At 42.3% G+C, this 15,832-nt stretch overlaps 1 protein-coding gene across 1 annotated transcript; it reads right to left on the reverse strand.

Moving 5' to 3' along the window:
• Window positions 1–73: 73 nt before the first annotated feature.
• si:ch73-252i11.1 (uncharacterized protein LOC553517 homolog) lies at window positions 74–9,264 on the reverse strand. The gene is made up of 12 exons (XM_064319652.1): window positions 8,461–9,264; window positions 7,793–7,928; window positions 6,841–7,177; window positions 6,355–6,405; window positions 6,124–6,250; window positions 5,487–5,649; window positions 4,975–5,095; window positions 4,515–4,611; window positions 4,188–4,275; window positions 3,794–3,924; window positions 2,862–3,013; window positions 74–2,102 (listed from the first exon to the last, which is right to left on the reverse strand). Exons 1-12 carry the CDS (start codon window positions 8,721–8,723, stop codon window positions 1,678–1,680), a joined length of 2,091 nt encoding a protein of 696 aa, XP_064175722.1. The 5' UTR covers window positions 8,724–9,264; the 3' UTR covers window positions 74–1,677.
• Window positions 9,265–15,832: the final 6,568 nt, after the last annotated feature.

The following is a 15,832-nucleotide window of genomic DNA, read 5'->3' on the forward strand; positions in this document are numbered from 1 at the left end:
AAGAATTGCTTGAGACTAACAGGTCAAGCAGCTAGTTTCCATGCACACAATTATAAATGAACAAACAGGAGCCTTTGAATTTGCACTGCAGTAAAAGTTTATTTCCAAATTTTTCCAATTTTCCAAAGTCATACAATTCATTCCTTCATATTTAGAACTTCGTACTAAATATGTTAAACATTCTAAACACCTATTTCTTCCAATTGTATTAAACACAAATAATGCAGGTCTTAATAAGTGAATATAGTAAAAGAAAAAGAAATAATAGAATCTAAAGCAGAAAACTCTCAAAGTGAGATGACACAGGGTTCCCCTAACTATAGGCCAAATTCAGCCATTTTATGTTTTCTTACCTAATGAGACTTATTTAATATGATTTATGACTTGATTTGAGCAGAGGAATACGATTACAATAGACTGTTCCAAACAGAATACTAACATGCCACATACTACATACTATGTTTTTATGTACTGTGTAGTACATACTAAGACACATGTTAGTATGAATAGCTGGCATAGAGGATGTTTCGGAAATTGAGAATACTTAAGCGTACCCAAGACCAGTGGCCATCAAAGCCTATATAATTTTTTTAAATCTTGTAAAAACGAATTTAAACCAACCTCATTAGATTTACAAAATTTCGCTAAATATTTGTGACATTATTCATTGATGTGTATTTAACCCATGGCTACAACAAATGAAAATATTGATAGGAAGTGCGGGATAATTTTCCATCTACTCTCACTGCTCTCAGTGTCTGGTCATCAGGTCATTGCGGTCCTCATTTATATATTTTTAATGCACCGGGTGACGCCCCGTAATACACCACAGCAGTGCTGTGTCATCTGTGCAACAATGACAGACAATTTGGTTGGCAACGACATGCAGCCGCAATGCATTATGGGGTGTATCTTTACCACTGCGTAACCCCGGGCACATACTTGTTGAAAGATTTTCCTAATGTAGTATACATCCAGACACTTTTCGCATACTCAAAATGAACATACTATGTACATGATACATAATACCGTACATACCCATTTTATGTCTCAGTTAAGTGCGGATAGTAACCAATTTTAAATAGAGCCCAAGTTTCTAAATGACCCTTTTTGTGAGGATCTCCTGATATATTTTATCATTCTCCCGCAAAATGTATTTGTTGAAATAATCATCAGTAGTGTATCTGCATATAAATTAACCGATTTCACACAAAGGGACTTTTTCAAACATTCACATCTGTGTATCAAAAGCTGATCAATTTAAAACCTTTGGTTTTGCTCATTTTACCCTCAATGCGCAGATCATTTGGAGAAAGACAAAAAAAAATCCGGACATTCAATCCATTAGTCCTCCACGAACCGATCAGTCACTGCCTATTTTCATTGTGGTCTGAAGACACATCTCTTCAGACTCTACCTTGGCTAACATTAATACTACCCTTCTGTGCAGGGCTACTCCCAATCAAGTAGCACTGTCATTTTAACACGTGTATCTTGTGTCTTGATCTTCTAGCAATTTCAATGTAGCACTTCAAAGGTGCAGCAAATAGAAAAACAGAGCAAGATATAGTACAACTTAAGAGTTCAGAGGTGGACCACACCTCATGCACCAAGAAAGGGCTCCCCCGCACACATTTTAACCGAGAGTTAAAAATGCTGAAGTGGCGGAAAATGGAGTTAACTAATGACGCATGAACTCTCTGTATTTGTGGTGGATGGACTGGAATAGCTGGCTGGATTTGGTGTGGGCGGGGAATATGATCTTGACGGTACATAGGACGGTGGCGGGGAATACACTGGCTTTGGTGTGGGCCTGACGTACGCTTGGGCGGGGGAACCCCACTCATCCTCACTGTACTGGATGAGGTACTCGGGGTAAACCTGGTGCTTTTCGAAAACGACGAAAATGGAGGGATTGTGGATGTCGTCCACGCAGCTGTCGTAGAACACGGAGTCGCCGCCATCTTTTGAGGGCGGGCGGAGGTAGCTGGAGTTTCCTCTCGTGTAGCAGCCAACCAACACCCGGCAAACAAACATGGTCTTCATTCCTGAGGAGCCCGTGTAACTGTTGGAGTACTTTGCATCCCTAGCAAAGTAACTTCCTGTAACGATGAGTTCAATATGTAAGAGTTAAATAAAGAAGTTATTAGGAATTACAGCCCAATGACGTCATCAGTTGAAATAGACAAAAGATCTAGTTTTGGTTTTGGGTGGATTTTAATACACGCAAATATTTTCTTAAATGTGTCACAGTAGATTTGCCAGAGGAACAGTGTTGTGCCAAGGCCAAAAACAACGGCTAAACAAGGAAGTCTCTTTTCCCATATGTAACCAGTTTCCAGCCTAGAATTCACACTGAAATGGAGGCAGTGAATCTGCAGCTTCATATTTTATTTTATTTTTTTATTTCAGTACTTTTACTTTTATTAAATACTTTTATTCATTGACTGTCATTTTATAAAAATGTATTTGACATGTGTCCTCCATTATGTGTTCCATGACTCAACGATAATCATCAAGGGAGGTTCCCAGAAATTTTGCCTGTAATGTGTTTGGAATTTTATTTATTAAATTTTTTTTTTGGAACAAAATATATGCTCTTAGACTGAGGAAAGTTCTAATCAAAACATTATCTCAGAACCAAATGATATTAGAGACAGAATACTCTCCAACACTTGAAATCCCCAAATGAATGTTTGCTGGGTTATCAAAGTGTTTGATATTACAGTCACAGATAGTTTCACAATCAAAAAGCACACCATTGTGCATTTACTTGGTAATTTCCATTTGTATTTTCTCCTTTTATATATTAATTTATTCATTTAATTTCCTCACACCACTGACACAAATTTGGGACGCACCTCTCCCGTAGGCTGTTCCGTGCGTTCCACAGATCCTCCAGTCGAAGTTCTGCTTGCAAATGGCGTCGATGTGTTTGGAGTCGGTGCCGTGGAACAGCTGTTTCTCCGACACATTTCTACCGCCATTATTTTTTCTCATCAGATCCCTTTGCCTAGAAAAATAAATATGCATATTTTTTAATACACCTTCATAATAATTTGTGCACCGCCTGCGCTCACTGTGAGAGCCTTTACTGACTGAGCCACTCCATAAGGCCCAGTCTGCTTGTGGTGAGTAAGAGAAATCTCCAAATCAGGAATGTCAAAAGCTCTTAATTTTAGCTTCAATTTACATAAATTGTAATATAATACAAGAAAGTCAAATCCTTAAGCTGTATTTGATCTGGGAGATAGGCAAGAACAGCAGTGATTCAAATACATTTATGAAAAAAAGGTTTTTCCACTCCAAAAACCACATTTCCATTCGAAATGAAGCTATTACAAGGAGCACATTGAGTGCTTCTTAGAAGATAATCCAATGGTAGCATATTTTGGAGAAAGAAGACTGCCTAGAGAAAACCAAAAACGTTGTCTGACACGGTAATATTGAGCAGCATATCAAACCTAATTTTAAAAACAGTTTTATGGATTTTAGGAATTTGCTCGCATGCAGGTTCTTGTGCTTGCATCATCACATTTGAATACTTGGCAGGATTGTGGCACCTGGCACCACCAGTGGAAAATAGCAGCTAGAGGAGAACAATTACAGAACTTAAACACACTGAATCGATATTGCTACAAAAATGCCATTGTGAAAAGGTATCAAATATGACATTTTTTTAGATGAAAAAATTAAAGATTACCACTTTAAAAACAGCTCCCTAGTGACATAGACAGGTAATTTACTGCCTGAGAGTACAGCAGTGCTATCGGAAGCTTTAACGGGAACTCACCACTGAAAGACTTCCCACAGGGACTTGTTCTGAATTCTCTCAATTTGGCGTACACTGAACCCCCTCATCGTTGTTCTGAAAAGTGCCGAAATTTCCTGGTACTCGCTTGCGCTGGACTGCAGAGGGACTCTCTGGAGGGCGCGTGGGTCAGCGAGCGATACAAAATGAGAGTAACAAGAAAAATAAAATTAAAAAACACAACAACAATGGTTCAACGGCAACTTCCAGAGCCAGGGACAAAATGTCAGAATTATTCCATTTTGTAACCTTGACGACAAGGCAGTCAATACCATTGTGAAGACAGGTTGATTCCTAGAACGCTATAGAAAAACACCATGAGCAATCATTGAATAAAATTTACAGCGCTGGTGTATAAAATAATGCAATATCCTACCCTGTATCCAATTTCAGGTGCCATTGACTTGTCCCAGCAGTCTGGCAAAGCTTTGGAGTTTGATGCCCGGGCATTGGGTGCTTTTTTGCTGAACAACACAGAATTTGACATGAAAATGAAATGTCCCAATGTTGTACAACATATATTAACTGCTCATTTTTTTTCCATTTCCGTTTTTTTTTTCCCACTTTACCAGCTCTCACCAGATTGCTTTGGATTGTTAAGGAAATATTTATTTCATTTGTCAGCCATTATGTGATTAGGAGGGGGAAATCCTGCTGATGGAAGCCCTCCCTCTCTGAGTGACAGCATGGAAACCACGGTTACCTGGTCCTGATGGTCTGTGCCTGCGCTGAGGAGACGAACACGGGCCTCCTCCGGACCGCTCGTCGAGTGCCATACCGTGTGTTTGTCTGCACCATGTCTGCAGACATGAAGAAGAAGAGGAAGGGGGTAACTACACAGGCTTTGGAAACGAGGGAGGTTTTTTCTGAGGCGTTCATGGGCACAAACATGGCACCCTTTCTGCACGAACGCTCAACTCTGAAAGCTCAACCCTTTATTTAGACAGGGAAATCACACCGTGGGCCTCTTTTTCAATGAAGCCCCGATTACAACAATAAAAACAGGTGTTCTAACAGTCAAAAGCTAAAGGTTACGGGAAAAAAGGAATATAAAAAATTAAAAAACTAATTATATAAAACTAAATGAATTATAATACTATAATAATAATAATAATAATAATAATTCAGCAGGATGCAGGATGGCTGGGTTATGTGCTCAGTACCTTTGAAGCTGAGCTGGTAGGTCTGTGACCCTGCGTTGAAGTGGATAACCGCGCTGTCGTCCTGCTGGAACTGCTCCTCCAGGTCCTCACTGGAGAGGGACGACGCCCCGTGCCCTGCGCCCTGGCGTTGGGGGGAAACGCGAGCCCGTGAGGAGGCGCTGAATCGGGGAGCTGCCTTCTCCTACCCGCGCAGGAGTTTTTAGGGGCCTAAATGTCTCAGGGGGGTCACCGGTATTTGGCTTTTTTCGCTGAACGTTCAGCCGCTCGGAGCAACGTTCAGCTCTCCCAGGCAACAGAGACGTTTAATGTGCAGCAGTGCTCAGGGTCTCTGCCACCGGTCGAGACGTTTAGGTTCAGATCAATGAGGAATACATACACACTTGCTGAATGTTCACTGAAATAATCAACTGGGAACTACTGGTATATAGCATATTGGAATGATGTAATACATGGATTGGTATCTAACATGGCTAGTGTATAGTGATGCATTCTGAGTGGTAACGGACACATACCGATGACGTGTACTGGATCCAGTTGTTGTACTCGTCCTCCCAGTACCAGGCCCATTTGGTGGTGAGGATGAAGGTGGGCTGAACCACGGAGGAGACCGTGGAGAGGCGCCTCACCTGGGCCGGCCCACGGGCCATGGTACCAAAATGCACTGAGGATCCTTGGCTGAAACCAAAAAAAAAAAAAATCAGAACAAAGGGGGATACAGCGGCCAACAGGCCCAAATCCTGTTCCTGGAGATCTGCCGTCCAGTAGGTTTTCATTTCAACCCTTACTCAGCACACCTGATTGACTAGCAGCTCAACAAGACCTCTAGCTGATAAATGAGGTGTGCTTGCGTAGGGCTGGATTGAAAACCTGCAGGATGGTAGATCTGCAGGAACAGGATTGGGTAGCCCTGTTCATCCCAATGCGGGATCATTTGCCTACAAACTGCATAGTATCCAGCACGCATGGGTATATATACCAGTATATATAAACCAGTACTGCAGAATTTTCACAGGGGCAAGTGTAATTAAATTCTTACTTTGATTCTTACTTTATACTTAAAACTAATCATGAAATTCTTGCTCTTGTACAGGCAGCTTGTCCTAGGTCCTCTGCTGTAGCGCATCTACAGCGTAAAATCGTCCAGCACACCTGTAGTCATTGGCGGGGTCGCAGTAGTCTTTCTCCACCTGCTCGTTGTCCGGGAGAGGCGACCAGCCGAAACCCACCTTCACCTCCCACTTATACGGCAGTTTGGAGTGCTCTTTCCAGCATTTTTCTGAAGCGCAAACGAAAACAAGCGTGAGAGTCATTTCTCTTCCGTTGGCTCAGAGGAAGCAGCACATTCCAAATATCGCAGTGCCGAACAAAGCGTGACCTTACCGTCGTGCCTGCAGGTACCCCGGACGTAGTACATGCATATCTCGCTTTTCTCTACGGACAAAGCACACTTTCCGTTACTCGCTACATGACATGTAAATGTATTTTCTTGATTGCTAATGCCTTTAGCATAAAACGCCCTCCTGGCCTTTTTCCATAAAGCACGGTGTAACTTCAAATGATGCTAAAAATGTAAAAGATTTGCCATATTTTCTATATTGTGCATGTACAATGAGTATGCGGGATATAACAGCAATGCAAATCTTACCGTCTCAAATTTTACAGCCTAATAATCTTGGTTGTTATAGTAATGACATTTCATGCCTTCATTTTAGATTAATACAAACAAAAATGATTCAATTATGTGGGTTCACATGCCAGAATAATTCAGGTGGTTTTGCATTACGGAACATAAAACATAAACAGATTAATAAATAGTATGTGAAAATCAAATTTGGTAACCACCACAACAGAAAAAAATTATAATACCTGGACCATTCTCAGGCTGTCTGTTTTGATTTGTGCTGCTTTTTGCATTCATGCCCTGTGTTTGGCCTCTTGCTTTCGTATTGCTGCAGTCAGCGCTCTTCATGGCCTGTATGTTCTTGTAGACGGACAGCATGGAGCCAATCAGCTGATTGGGCACCCCTCTCTCCTTCAGGGTTTTCAGTGGGTGGGGCTCGGAGAAGTCATGTGACCTGAGGCAGCCCGCCCCTGACGTGCAGGTGCCTCTGAGGTACCTGTCGCAGATGTGAATCCTCCTGCAGCTCTCCTGATCAGAGCAGTTTCCGTACTCTCCATCACCTTTGTTGTATTGGAAGCACACCTGATAAGGGAGTAAAAAACTGGTCCTTAAATTTTAGCCATAAAAAAGTGATTTTGAGAACATGGTTATGGTTTGCTACGTGTTTGGATGGTACATGAATAGAGTTTGCAATGTATTTGGGAAAAGTGATATGGAAACTTTTTTTTAATCATCTCTTGCATTTTAATCTTAAAAATGTACTTATTCATTTTCCCCTGAATGTATAACTATCACATAAATGGTAATTAAAAGTGAATTCATAAAAAGTATCCCTTACTCAATACTCCTTTTGTGCAGCAATACCAATAATCTGTGTACTGGCACCATCTAGTGCCACTTAAGTGAATTGCAAAATTTCAGTTTTTTTTCTTGATTGTGGTCAAACTGGACTTGAAGCTATGTAAAGGTTGTGATGAAGCCTAAAATTGCCATTTTTTAAATCTTCTAAAAATCCTCTGAACACGAAATTGACATGTGGATATCTGAAATGTTCATTTTGACTAGGAAGAATTGAATTACGGATATCGTCAATACATATCCAGTCTAGCCATTAAATGTTAAAACGGCTTGCCATAGCCATGTGTTTCTACCACCCACGAACTCAGTCAGCTGCACGCAACATTACAGGAGTCTTACCGGCGGTAACAGGGTGTTGTCGTTCTGAAGTAGCAACGTGCAGAGCTCGCGTTTGTCCAGTTCCTGCAGGTTGTTGTCTGTAAGGACTTTGGCATTGTGCTCTGTCGTCAAACTGTGACCATAGCGGCATGTACGCCTACAGGCAAAAATAAAGAGTCCAGAAATACCCTAAACACAAAATATTCTGTTCGGAGTGTTCCTGATACGAGAGCTGGGTTACTATGACGAAATGCTTCCTCGTTTCATGGGGAGTCATAAATATTGTAAATGAACATGTAACTCCAGTTTTTACAATATATCATTTCATAACTAACTATTTTGTCTTTATGTACACCTATTTGTGTTAAGAGCAAACACAGTCGATGTAGATTAGTTACATATGTCGACAAATCAAATTAAATAACTTTGCAGTTTCACGTAAGCAATGTGCCAAGCAAACAAGCCTGTTTGTAACACAGCCAAAAAACAAATACGTAAATGTGGAAAAATCAGAGACTGTAAAAAATAAATAACGACTCGTCTTGTATTACTGTGTAGTTTACAGCTACTGTATTCGGAACATTGCATGTTTTCTCAACAAATGTGACAAGCAGTTAAACGTTTCCGTGTTGTAACATTGAAAATCAAACGAGTCCGGTTACTTTACATCGACACACACATAGGCCTACCGTCCTCTGCCGTTCTTGCAGCCCCCGAAGAGGAAGAATTTACAGAAGTGTAAATTGTTACAGCCGTCGCATTCTTTGGCTTTACACAACCGAACTTTAGTTTTTGCAATAATCCGTTTATTCTGGTTCGCAAGCGCGATGTGGAAAGCATCACCCTTTTGAACGGCGGTTTCATCTCCAAATAAAAAATTATGTACTAAATCATCATAATCCATTGCTCCGCCGTTGCCGCAAATCACCTTTGTTACATTGGTTTCTGTCATATTGTAAACTTAACGTAGGCGTTCTGTATTTTCCGTAGGTCTGCTCCGCGATAAACACAAAACACACTGAGCGAGAGTTTCAATTCATCATTCACCGGAATCAAAACCGAAACTTATCGCTGCCTTGTAAACATGACCCCTTTCTTCCATTACGTGAAACTACATATCTTATCTTACCTGACGTTATGGCGTTATTATTGTAATATAAATAATTACTTATTTTACTCCGTTCATTAGTGAAATAAGAAAGGAAAAACCGGTCACGAATCCAAGCAAACGTCAATTTATTGGACTCATTACTGTGAAACGAAACTGTTGTCGCAGATTAGTCAGGAGCTCACGGTTGTTTTTTTTAAGCGCATGGTTTCGCTGTTTACATCCATTACAATATATCAGAAGGTGTTTGCTTTCCTCGGCAAATGGGTGGTATGGTACATAGCCTATGTCAATAGCCTTTAGCCTGGTAGAACTTCGATGTTCCAGTTATTCTTTTTTTTCCTGAGCAGGTTTAGTGGTGCTTGAGTATAGTGCTGGGGAAAACGGTCAGAATTGTGCAATAGAAGAGAGTATTTCACTCGTAGCTTCAAGACTCCTCCAAACTTTTAATTCTGCAGCTGTCGGCGGCATGCTGTGTGATTCAGCGAACATTGGAAATTCTTAACATGACGTGCATGCTTCTGGACAGATTGAATGGTAGGGTACACTAACATTACCACCTGCAGTTTAAGAATAGCTGCAATATATATATATCTTCTCAATAAAAATAACAATATCAGTTTAATTCAGCATATAGCTTATAAATAAAGTGAGCATATTAAATGCTGAATGGGATCCTGCTCCTGAGTCTGTTTCCTCAGATTCCTCTGGTTCCTTTGCCTTCAATAGAAAGGCCTGGGTTTCTGGGTTTATTAACAAGCAATCAGATATTTATCTAATTTTGGTTGCGTCCCCCCTCTCCCCCAATAGCTATAAAGCATGACCTCTAGACCCGCCACATACCATTTTTAGACAGGTCCTCATGTAAAGACACATTATAAGCCTACCTCATGGCTAAAGGCCTACTGATATCTATGTACGATCTGCACGGAGGGTTGACCTGCACAGAAACTGCTCTAGAGAAAACAGCCCCTGTATTCTCTGGGGAAATATGAAATCTGTCAATCACCCTGCTATCTTCCACTCCATTAATTTACCTGGGCATGAGGTAAGGGCGATAGACCTGTAACTGGTAGCAGGTGTAGAACTACCTGCCCCCAGGTGCCTAGTTTAATAATACAGCACAACCCCAGCATTATTCCACGTGCTGGCCTCTGAACTTGTCTCCCACTGTCAGACACCTGCTCTTAAAGGGACAGTGTGGAAATAAAGGCACTGTGTTCTACCGCAAGGTCTTGCCATCTCTACTCAAGACTTCTGCAAGCCATAAGTCATCATTTAGGCTAAAGGTGATGCCATGAGTTAGGAAATGTATTTCTAGGTACAGATAGAAGCCCCCACTGAGCAAAACAACTAGCACTAGCATTAACATACCATTAGCACTAGCCTTAAAAGAACATTTTACAGGACAGAGCACCATTTTACATGATAGAAAATCACACCTTCAAAGGTACACCAGTAGTGTAAAGACATTACTGATAAAAGTTTTTAAAAATCTAAAATGCGATGTTGAAGTACAGCTGTAATAATGCTGAAGTTGATCGACTGTATAATCAATATGTGTTCTTGGTTTATAGATTCACTTCAAGAAGCTCTGACGTGTAGCACATGCATGGCAGCCATTTTACAGCAGGAGGAGAGATGGAGGAAGAAAGGTCTCAGAGTTTAAAATTAGAGGCACAGCAAAGAGGAAAGAAGGATATGAAAAAAGAATGCAGATCAGATACAGGAATGATGCAGAGGATATACAGGTAAACTGCCTTTATCACTGTCTAAAGTTGCCAATGGAATTAGAATTCTTCAATAACTGAATAAATAATGAATTATCCTGAATTAATATTCCGGTGCAGCCCTGCTGGCCTTCAGTGTATTAGAGGAAATATTAAATTTCATCATCCTTGAAATGCTTTTGCTTCATGTTATTTTATATAAGTTAGCCGGGAAATTTAACTCTTCCAGGTCCCATCATAAATCTGTCAGTGAGACAGTGTTGCAAAGGCCAAGGTGATCCAGCTTCTCTCTGGCAAGATATCAGTCACTTCAAAAACACTCCCATGACCCCCTTTGAGCAGAAAGTTCCGGAACAATACCCGCAGACTACTGTAGCCGATTCAGACCAGAGCGCTTGTGAATGTTGCCTTTCTCTCTGTCATAGCTTGCATGATCCTTTTTTTATCTTTCTCTTCAAACGGAGGCTGTGTGTGGTATAAAATAGCAAGACCTCAATGAATCCCTATCCACCCTGGCCCCAAGGACGCCTACATTCAGTTTTTTAATCTTTACTGGGGAAAATTAGAACGACTTATTCATTTTAAAGGGCATTCTATGCACTGGCCAGACATCAGACTGAAAGGACAGTGTGTGGGTGGATCATATAAAACAGTGCTTGAACAGTGCTGGCCTTATTGAATTTTCTTCAGAAATGAAGCGTTCAGTCACAATGTAATTGCATTTACATGCAGTCAATTTAGCTTGCTTTTCAGTATGGTATGGATAAATAATTCATGTTTCTTGCACACACCTCAGCATACGAAGGTCCCTTGCCAATGGAACATAATGGCTTTGGCGACCTTGAAGCTGAGGCCAGGAAAAGAGCCATTTCCTTTATCCTGCTGATGCACACTGATCTTTTCCCATTGGGGGAGACGGAAGCTTGGTTGCCAGACTGGGGGATTTATCCCTAAATGTAGGGGATTAAAAAAAATTCATAGGGGTATTTTTAAAGGAACAATGCGTGGGAGTCAGTTGAAGATGGGGGGTTTTGAGGAGTTTTCAGGGGGAATTAATTCAGACATCTGGAAGAGGTTGGGTTGCCGGTGGCTGTGAGGTCCATCTGTGAGAATGTCACTGGAGAAACCAATAGATTTTTTGTAAGGTGTCTCATTATAAAAAAAATTTATTATTATTTTTTTTTATTTCTCTCGTTCTCCTCACACTCTCCTCTTGTGTTCTCACACATATCTGGAACATGCAGACCCAGACAGAGAACTGGACAAGCATGTGGAATTCAGTGACCCCACTTTAGAGAACCCAGGGAGCACCGTCCAGAGATTCTGACTGTCCCGGCTGCGGAGACGTGATGTCCACTCACTGTCGAAGAAGGAAACACGGCCCGGTCAGACGCTAGCGCCAGCATTCCTCAGATTACAGAAACCTCATTTCCGCCCTGCATAAACACGGCAGCCCCGCTGAGGACCATAATGCTGTTAAAATTGCTCTTCAGAACATAACTGTGATTGATGAGTGCCGCTGTGCGTCACGGGCATTTCCACCGTGCCCTCGTCTCATACGCCGGCTGCTCGGCGTGGCCAGAGATGAGCGGTGTCAGCAGAACGCAGGGCGTGCTTCGGGAAGTTTTTGGTTCCAGAGCGGGTTTGACCGGAATAGTCTGTGTGGGGCACACCCTCCCGCTTCCCACAGCCTGCGGACCTGAGGATCGTTCTGTTCTCTCGGCTGAAACCCTGATGCGTGGCTTCGGGGCGCGTTCGCGTCTGCGTGGACCGCTCGGTTTCTCCCCCCTTTCATGGAGAACGTTCCGGAAACAGCGTTTCCCGCTGAACTCTGGCCCGCGCTGCTTAAGAGCTCGGCGCGATCGCCCCCATCAGAGCGGACGGGGCCTCCCTCTCGCCCCGTGCCTAGGAGGCTCTGACACTCTGCCAGGGGCAGGGAGAGGTCGGGGCAGGATGTGAGGAGGTGAAATACGCGGCGACGCCTTCATGCTTTGACATTCACTTCACAGAGAACACTCCTCCCAACTACAATGAGTTTATAAAGGAGTCTATTAATGTTTCTTCAAGGTCCCAGATTCGTAAGAGCGGAGTCGACAGTAGAGAGCCACTACAGTCCATCCCATGTGGATTAATATTAAAAACAAAAACAAAAAAAGGAATCTTTATCATTAGATATATGAAGTCAAATACTTTACTGTACATCATATCTCTCAATGGCATTTCAGTTACTTATATTAATCTTTGTGCTGTAGTTCCTGTCAATAGTTGTCTATAAAGGGTAAGGGGCTGGTCTTGTAACCTAAAGGTCACAGGATCAGTTCCCAGGGCGGACGCTGCCCTTAACCTGCATTGCTTCAGTATATATCCAGCTGCGTAAATGGATGCAATGTAAATGCTGTGTAAAAAGCTGTGTAAGTCACTTTGGATAAGAGCGTCTGCTAAATGGCTGAATGTAACGGAATATTTTATACTTTTTGTCCACAGGCAGTGTGTTAAAAAGGTATAAGCGCACACAGAAATATACACACAAAACGGCATGAAAAATCCTGCAGATGGCAGTGTAGGGGCCATCATGGCGTGACCGTCTTGTGCTTTCGGTGCTTTTGTGGTACTTTACTTCCTGCACCACTCTGAACGTTCGGGGAAAATAAGCTAATGTTTCTCTTCGCATCGCACACGTCACGTGAAAAGTTAAGATGAATCAAGTTGCAAATCATGTCGTATGTTTTACAGCGATCCCGAGCAGCGGCTAAATTTATATTTTGAAACTCAGACTTGATTGTTCTAACAGATGAGGGGATGTCCCAGACTTGTTTATCTTGGCAGACATCAGTACAAGGCAAAGCAATCAGTAGTTTTGTCTGAAAGAACAGAGCGTGTTGCTAAAGTCTCAGATCCACCATAACTGAGCTACAGCACGCATACTGAGTATACAGCAGGTGATGTCACTGATGAGATGCTGATATCTGCCCATGGGGTACTACCTTTGAGACAATAATAATAACAATAATAATAATAATATTAATAATAATGTTACACTGATATTCACATGTATACAGTATGCAGGATAGTGCATGCCTGTGTGTTTTTCATCTGTGAGTTTGTGAACACAAGGCAAGTCACCCTACGGCACTTTTGTGCACACATGATGGCTGGACTCCATTTTAGTACACCGTTGTCATTTCACTCATGCAAACAGAGAAGTGGACACTCTGTTAAAACACCCTGTACTGAATTTGTACTTTTGGTCAAAATGAATATGTATGTGCCCATTACTGAATCTGCTTCTGATTACCAGCAGTCCTTTGTGTTCTGTTAGTGTCATTATTTCATCGTCTGACACAATACAGTCAATATTAGTGCCGGCCACAATCCTTTGATAAATCCACAGTAGTTTTACAGACAATTTTGGGACTGCGCTTTATGAAAATAAAAGGACCCAAAACCACTAATTGATGTGTTCAGGTCACACGTTCTCGGGGGTGCCCAATGAAAGGGAGTAATACGCCTTTAAAGTGAATGGTTTTTTTTTCTTTTGCGTTTGAAGGCCGTGCAGTGAACGCAAAGGCCTTGTCAGTCTGCGTTTTATGTCGAGCACACAGCTCATTCCCAAAAGAGAGCGTAAACGAGTCCACGCAGTCCTCAAAACAATTCTACTACTGCCTTAAACAGAAAAGCCTCCTTTTGAGAAAAATGGAAACTAAGTCTGCTTCTAAGACATCCTGTTACCAGAAAATTCCCTGAGCCATCTTTACATTTGAAATTCTATTCCCAGCACAAGCGGGGCTGTGGGAAGAAAAAAAAAAACAAAACCAACTGTAGCTTTAAAAAAAAAAATGTATATACTTTAAGTGAGTGATTACTGTAATTCCTGTAAAAATCACTGGTTGTGATAATAGAGCTGCAGCACCTTGAAAAGCGCTTATTTACAGTGCTGATCTACATCACGCACTCTCACAAGACGAAACTCAACGACTGGCTGCGAGGAACCCTGTGCGTGTACAGTGCGCTGGGCGAGAGACCCCCGCCGTCTGAGAGGAGAGAGAGAGATAAAGAAAAGGGAATGGTAGGGGTGGGGCGGTTGTTGCACATTCCTGGATTTGCACACTCAATCTTGGATAATTATCAGCTCCGTGGCCAGTGCGGTCTTGCCCTCGCATTCCTGCGGAAGTTTCCGGCGTTTCATCCGCCGTTGTGACGGGCGCGGGCGCAGTCGCGGCCCCTGGTCCCCCCCCCACCCCACCCCACCCCGTGTCCCTCAGAGAGGACACCGCTGTGAAGTGTGAAATTCCTCCGCGTGCTGGTTGAGCCGCCGCGCTGATGACTCGGCATGGCGTCTACGCGGGGCGTAACCGGGAGACCGGGCACTCGCCACCCAGACGCGCACGACTTCGGAGACTTAAAGGCAAAATGAAACAAACAGTTTAAAAACAGTTTGTGTGAGATACCGGCGTGGCATTCTCACATATCTAAGACTGCCGTGCACTTGTGCCACAGAAATGTGACGGTAGACAGCCCTGGATCAGGTCTGCATATGGCAGAAATATTAATAATATTACGCGCCATCATGAGCTGTCAAGAAGGTGACCCACCTTCCATGATTTGTTATTATTATTTTTTATAGCAAACTCTTAGTGTCAGACATGAGGACCAACAGCTCATTTTTGCACAAAATAAGAACAGAAAATATTCTGAGAAGGACGAGGCAATGATGTGGTAACCATAATGATGTTAGCTGCCACTGGCTTGACATACTGTTACTACATGGATGCCACCATTGAGACATACTGCCATCCATATATCACTGCTCAGAATCAATTTATAGGTCATAATATCATTCAAATTCTCAGCCTATCACTGCACATAATGCATTTGCACATCACAATGCCATCCATATTCTCAGCCTATCACTGCTCAGAATGTTTATGTGTCTTACCTGCAGACCTGACCAGGGCAGTGTGGGAAGAGGTGTCTATATATAGCCATTGATACGTCATGTAGGAACAACAGGGGCACATTTCTAATAAATGTCATTCAGAATGTCGCTCAAAGCTATTGCCCTCTTGAGAGCATGATCTCCTACAAGTGCCAGAAGATTAGACGATGTAGCACAAAAACATGGTTTTGCTAAGTGCCACAGCAAGTCGGGGCGTATATTTGTTTCATTCATACGGTTGTTAATTAGCTTATGTGATTCATGTCTTGCTATGTTTGGTCTCCTGG

This window comes from Anguilla rostrata, chromosome 19 (assembly GCF_018555375.3).
Source record: "Anguilla rostrata isolate EN2019 chromosome 19, ASM1855537v3, whole genome shotgun sequence".
NCBI lineage: Eukaryota > Metazoa > Chordata > Actinopteri > Anguilliformes > Anguillidae > Anguilla > Anguilla rostrata.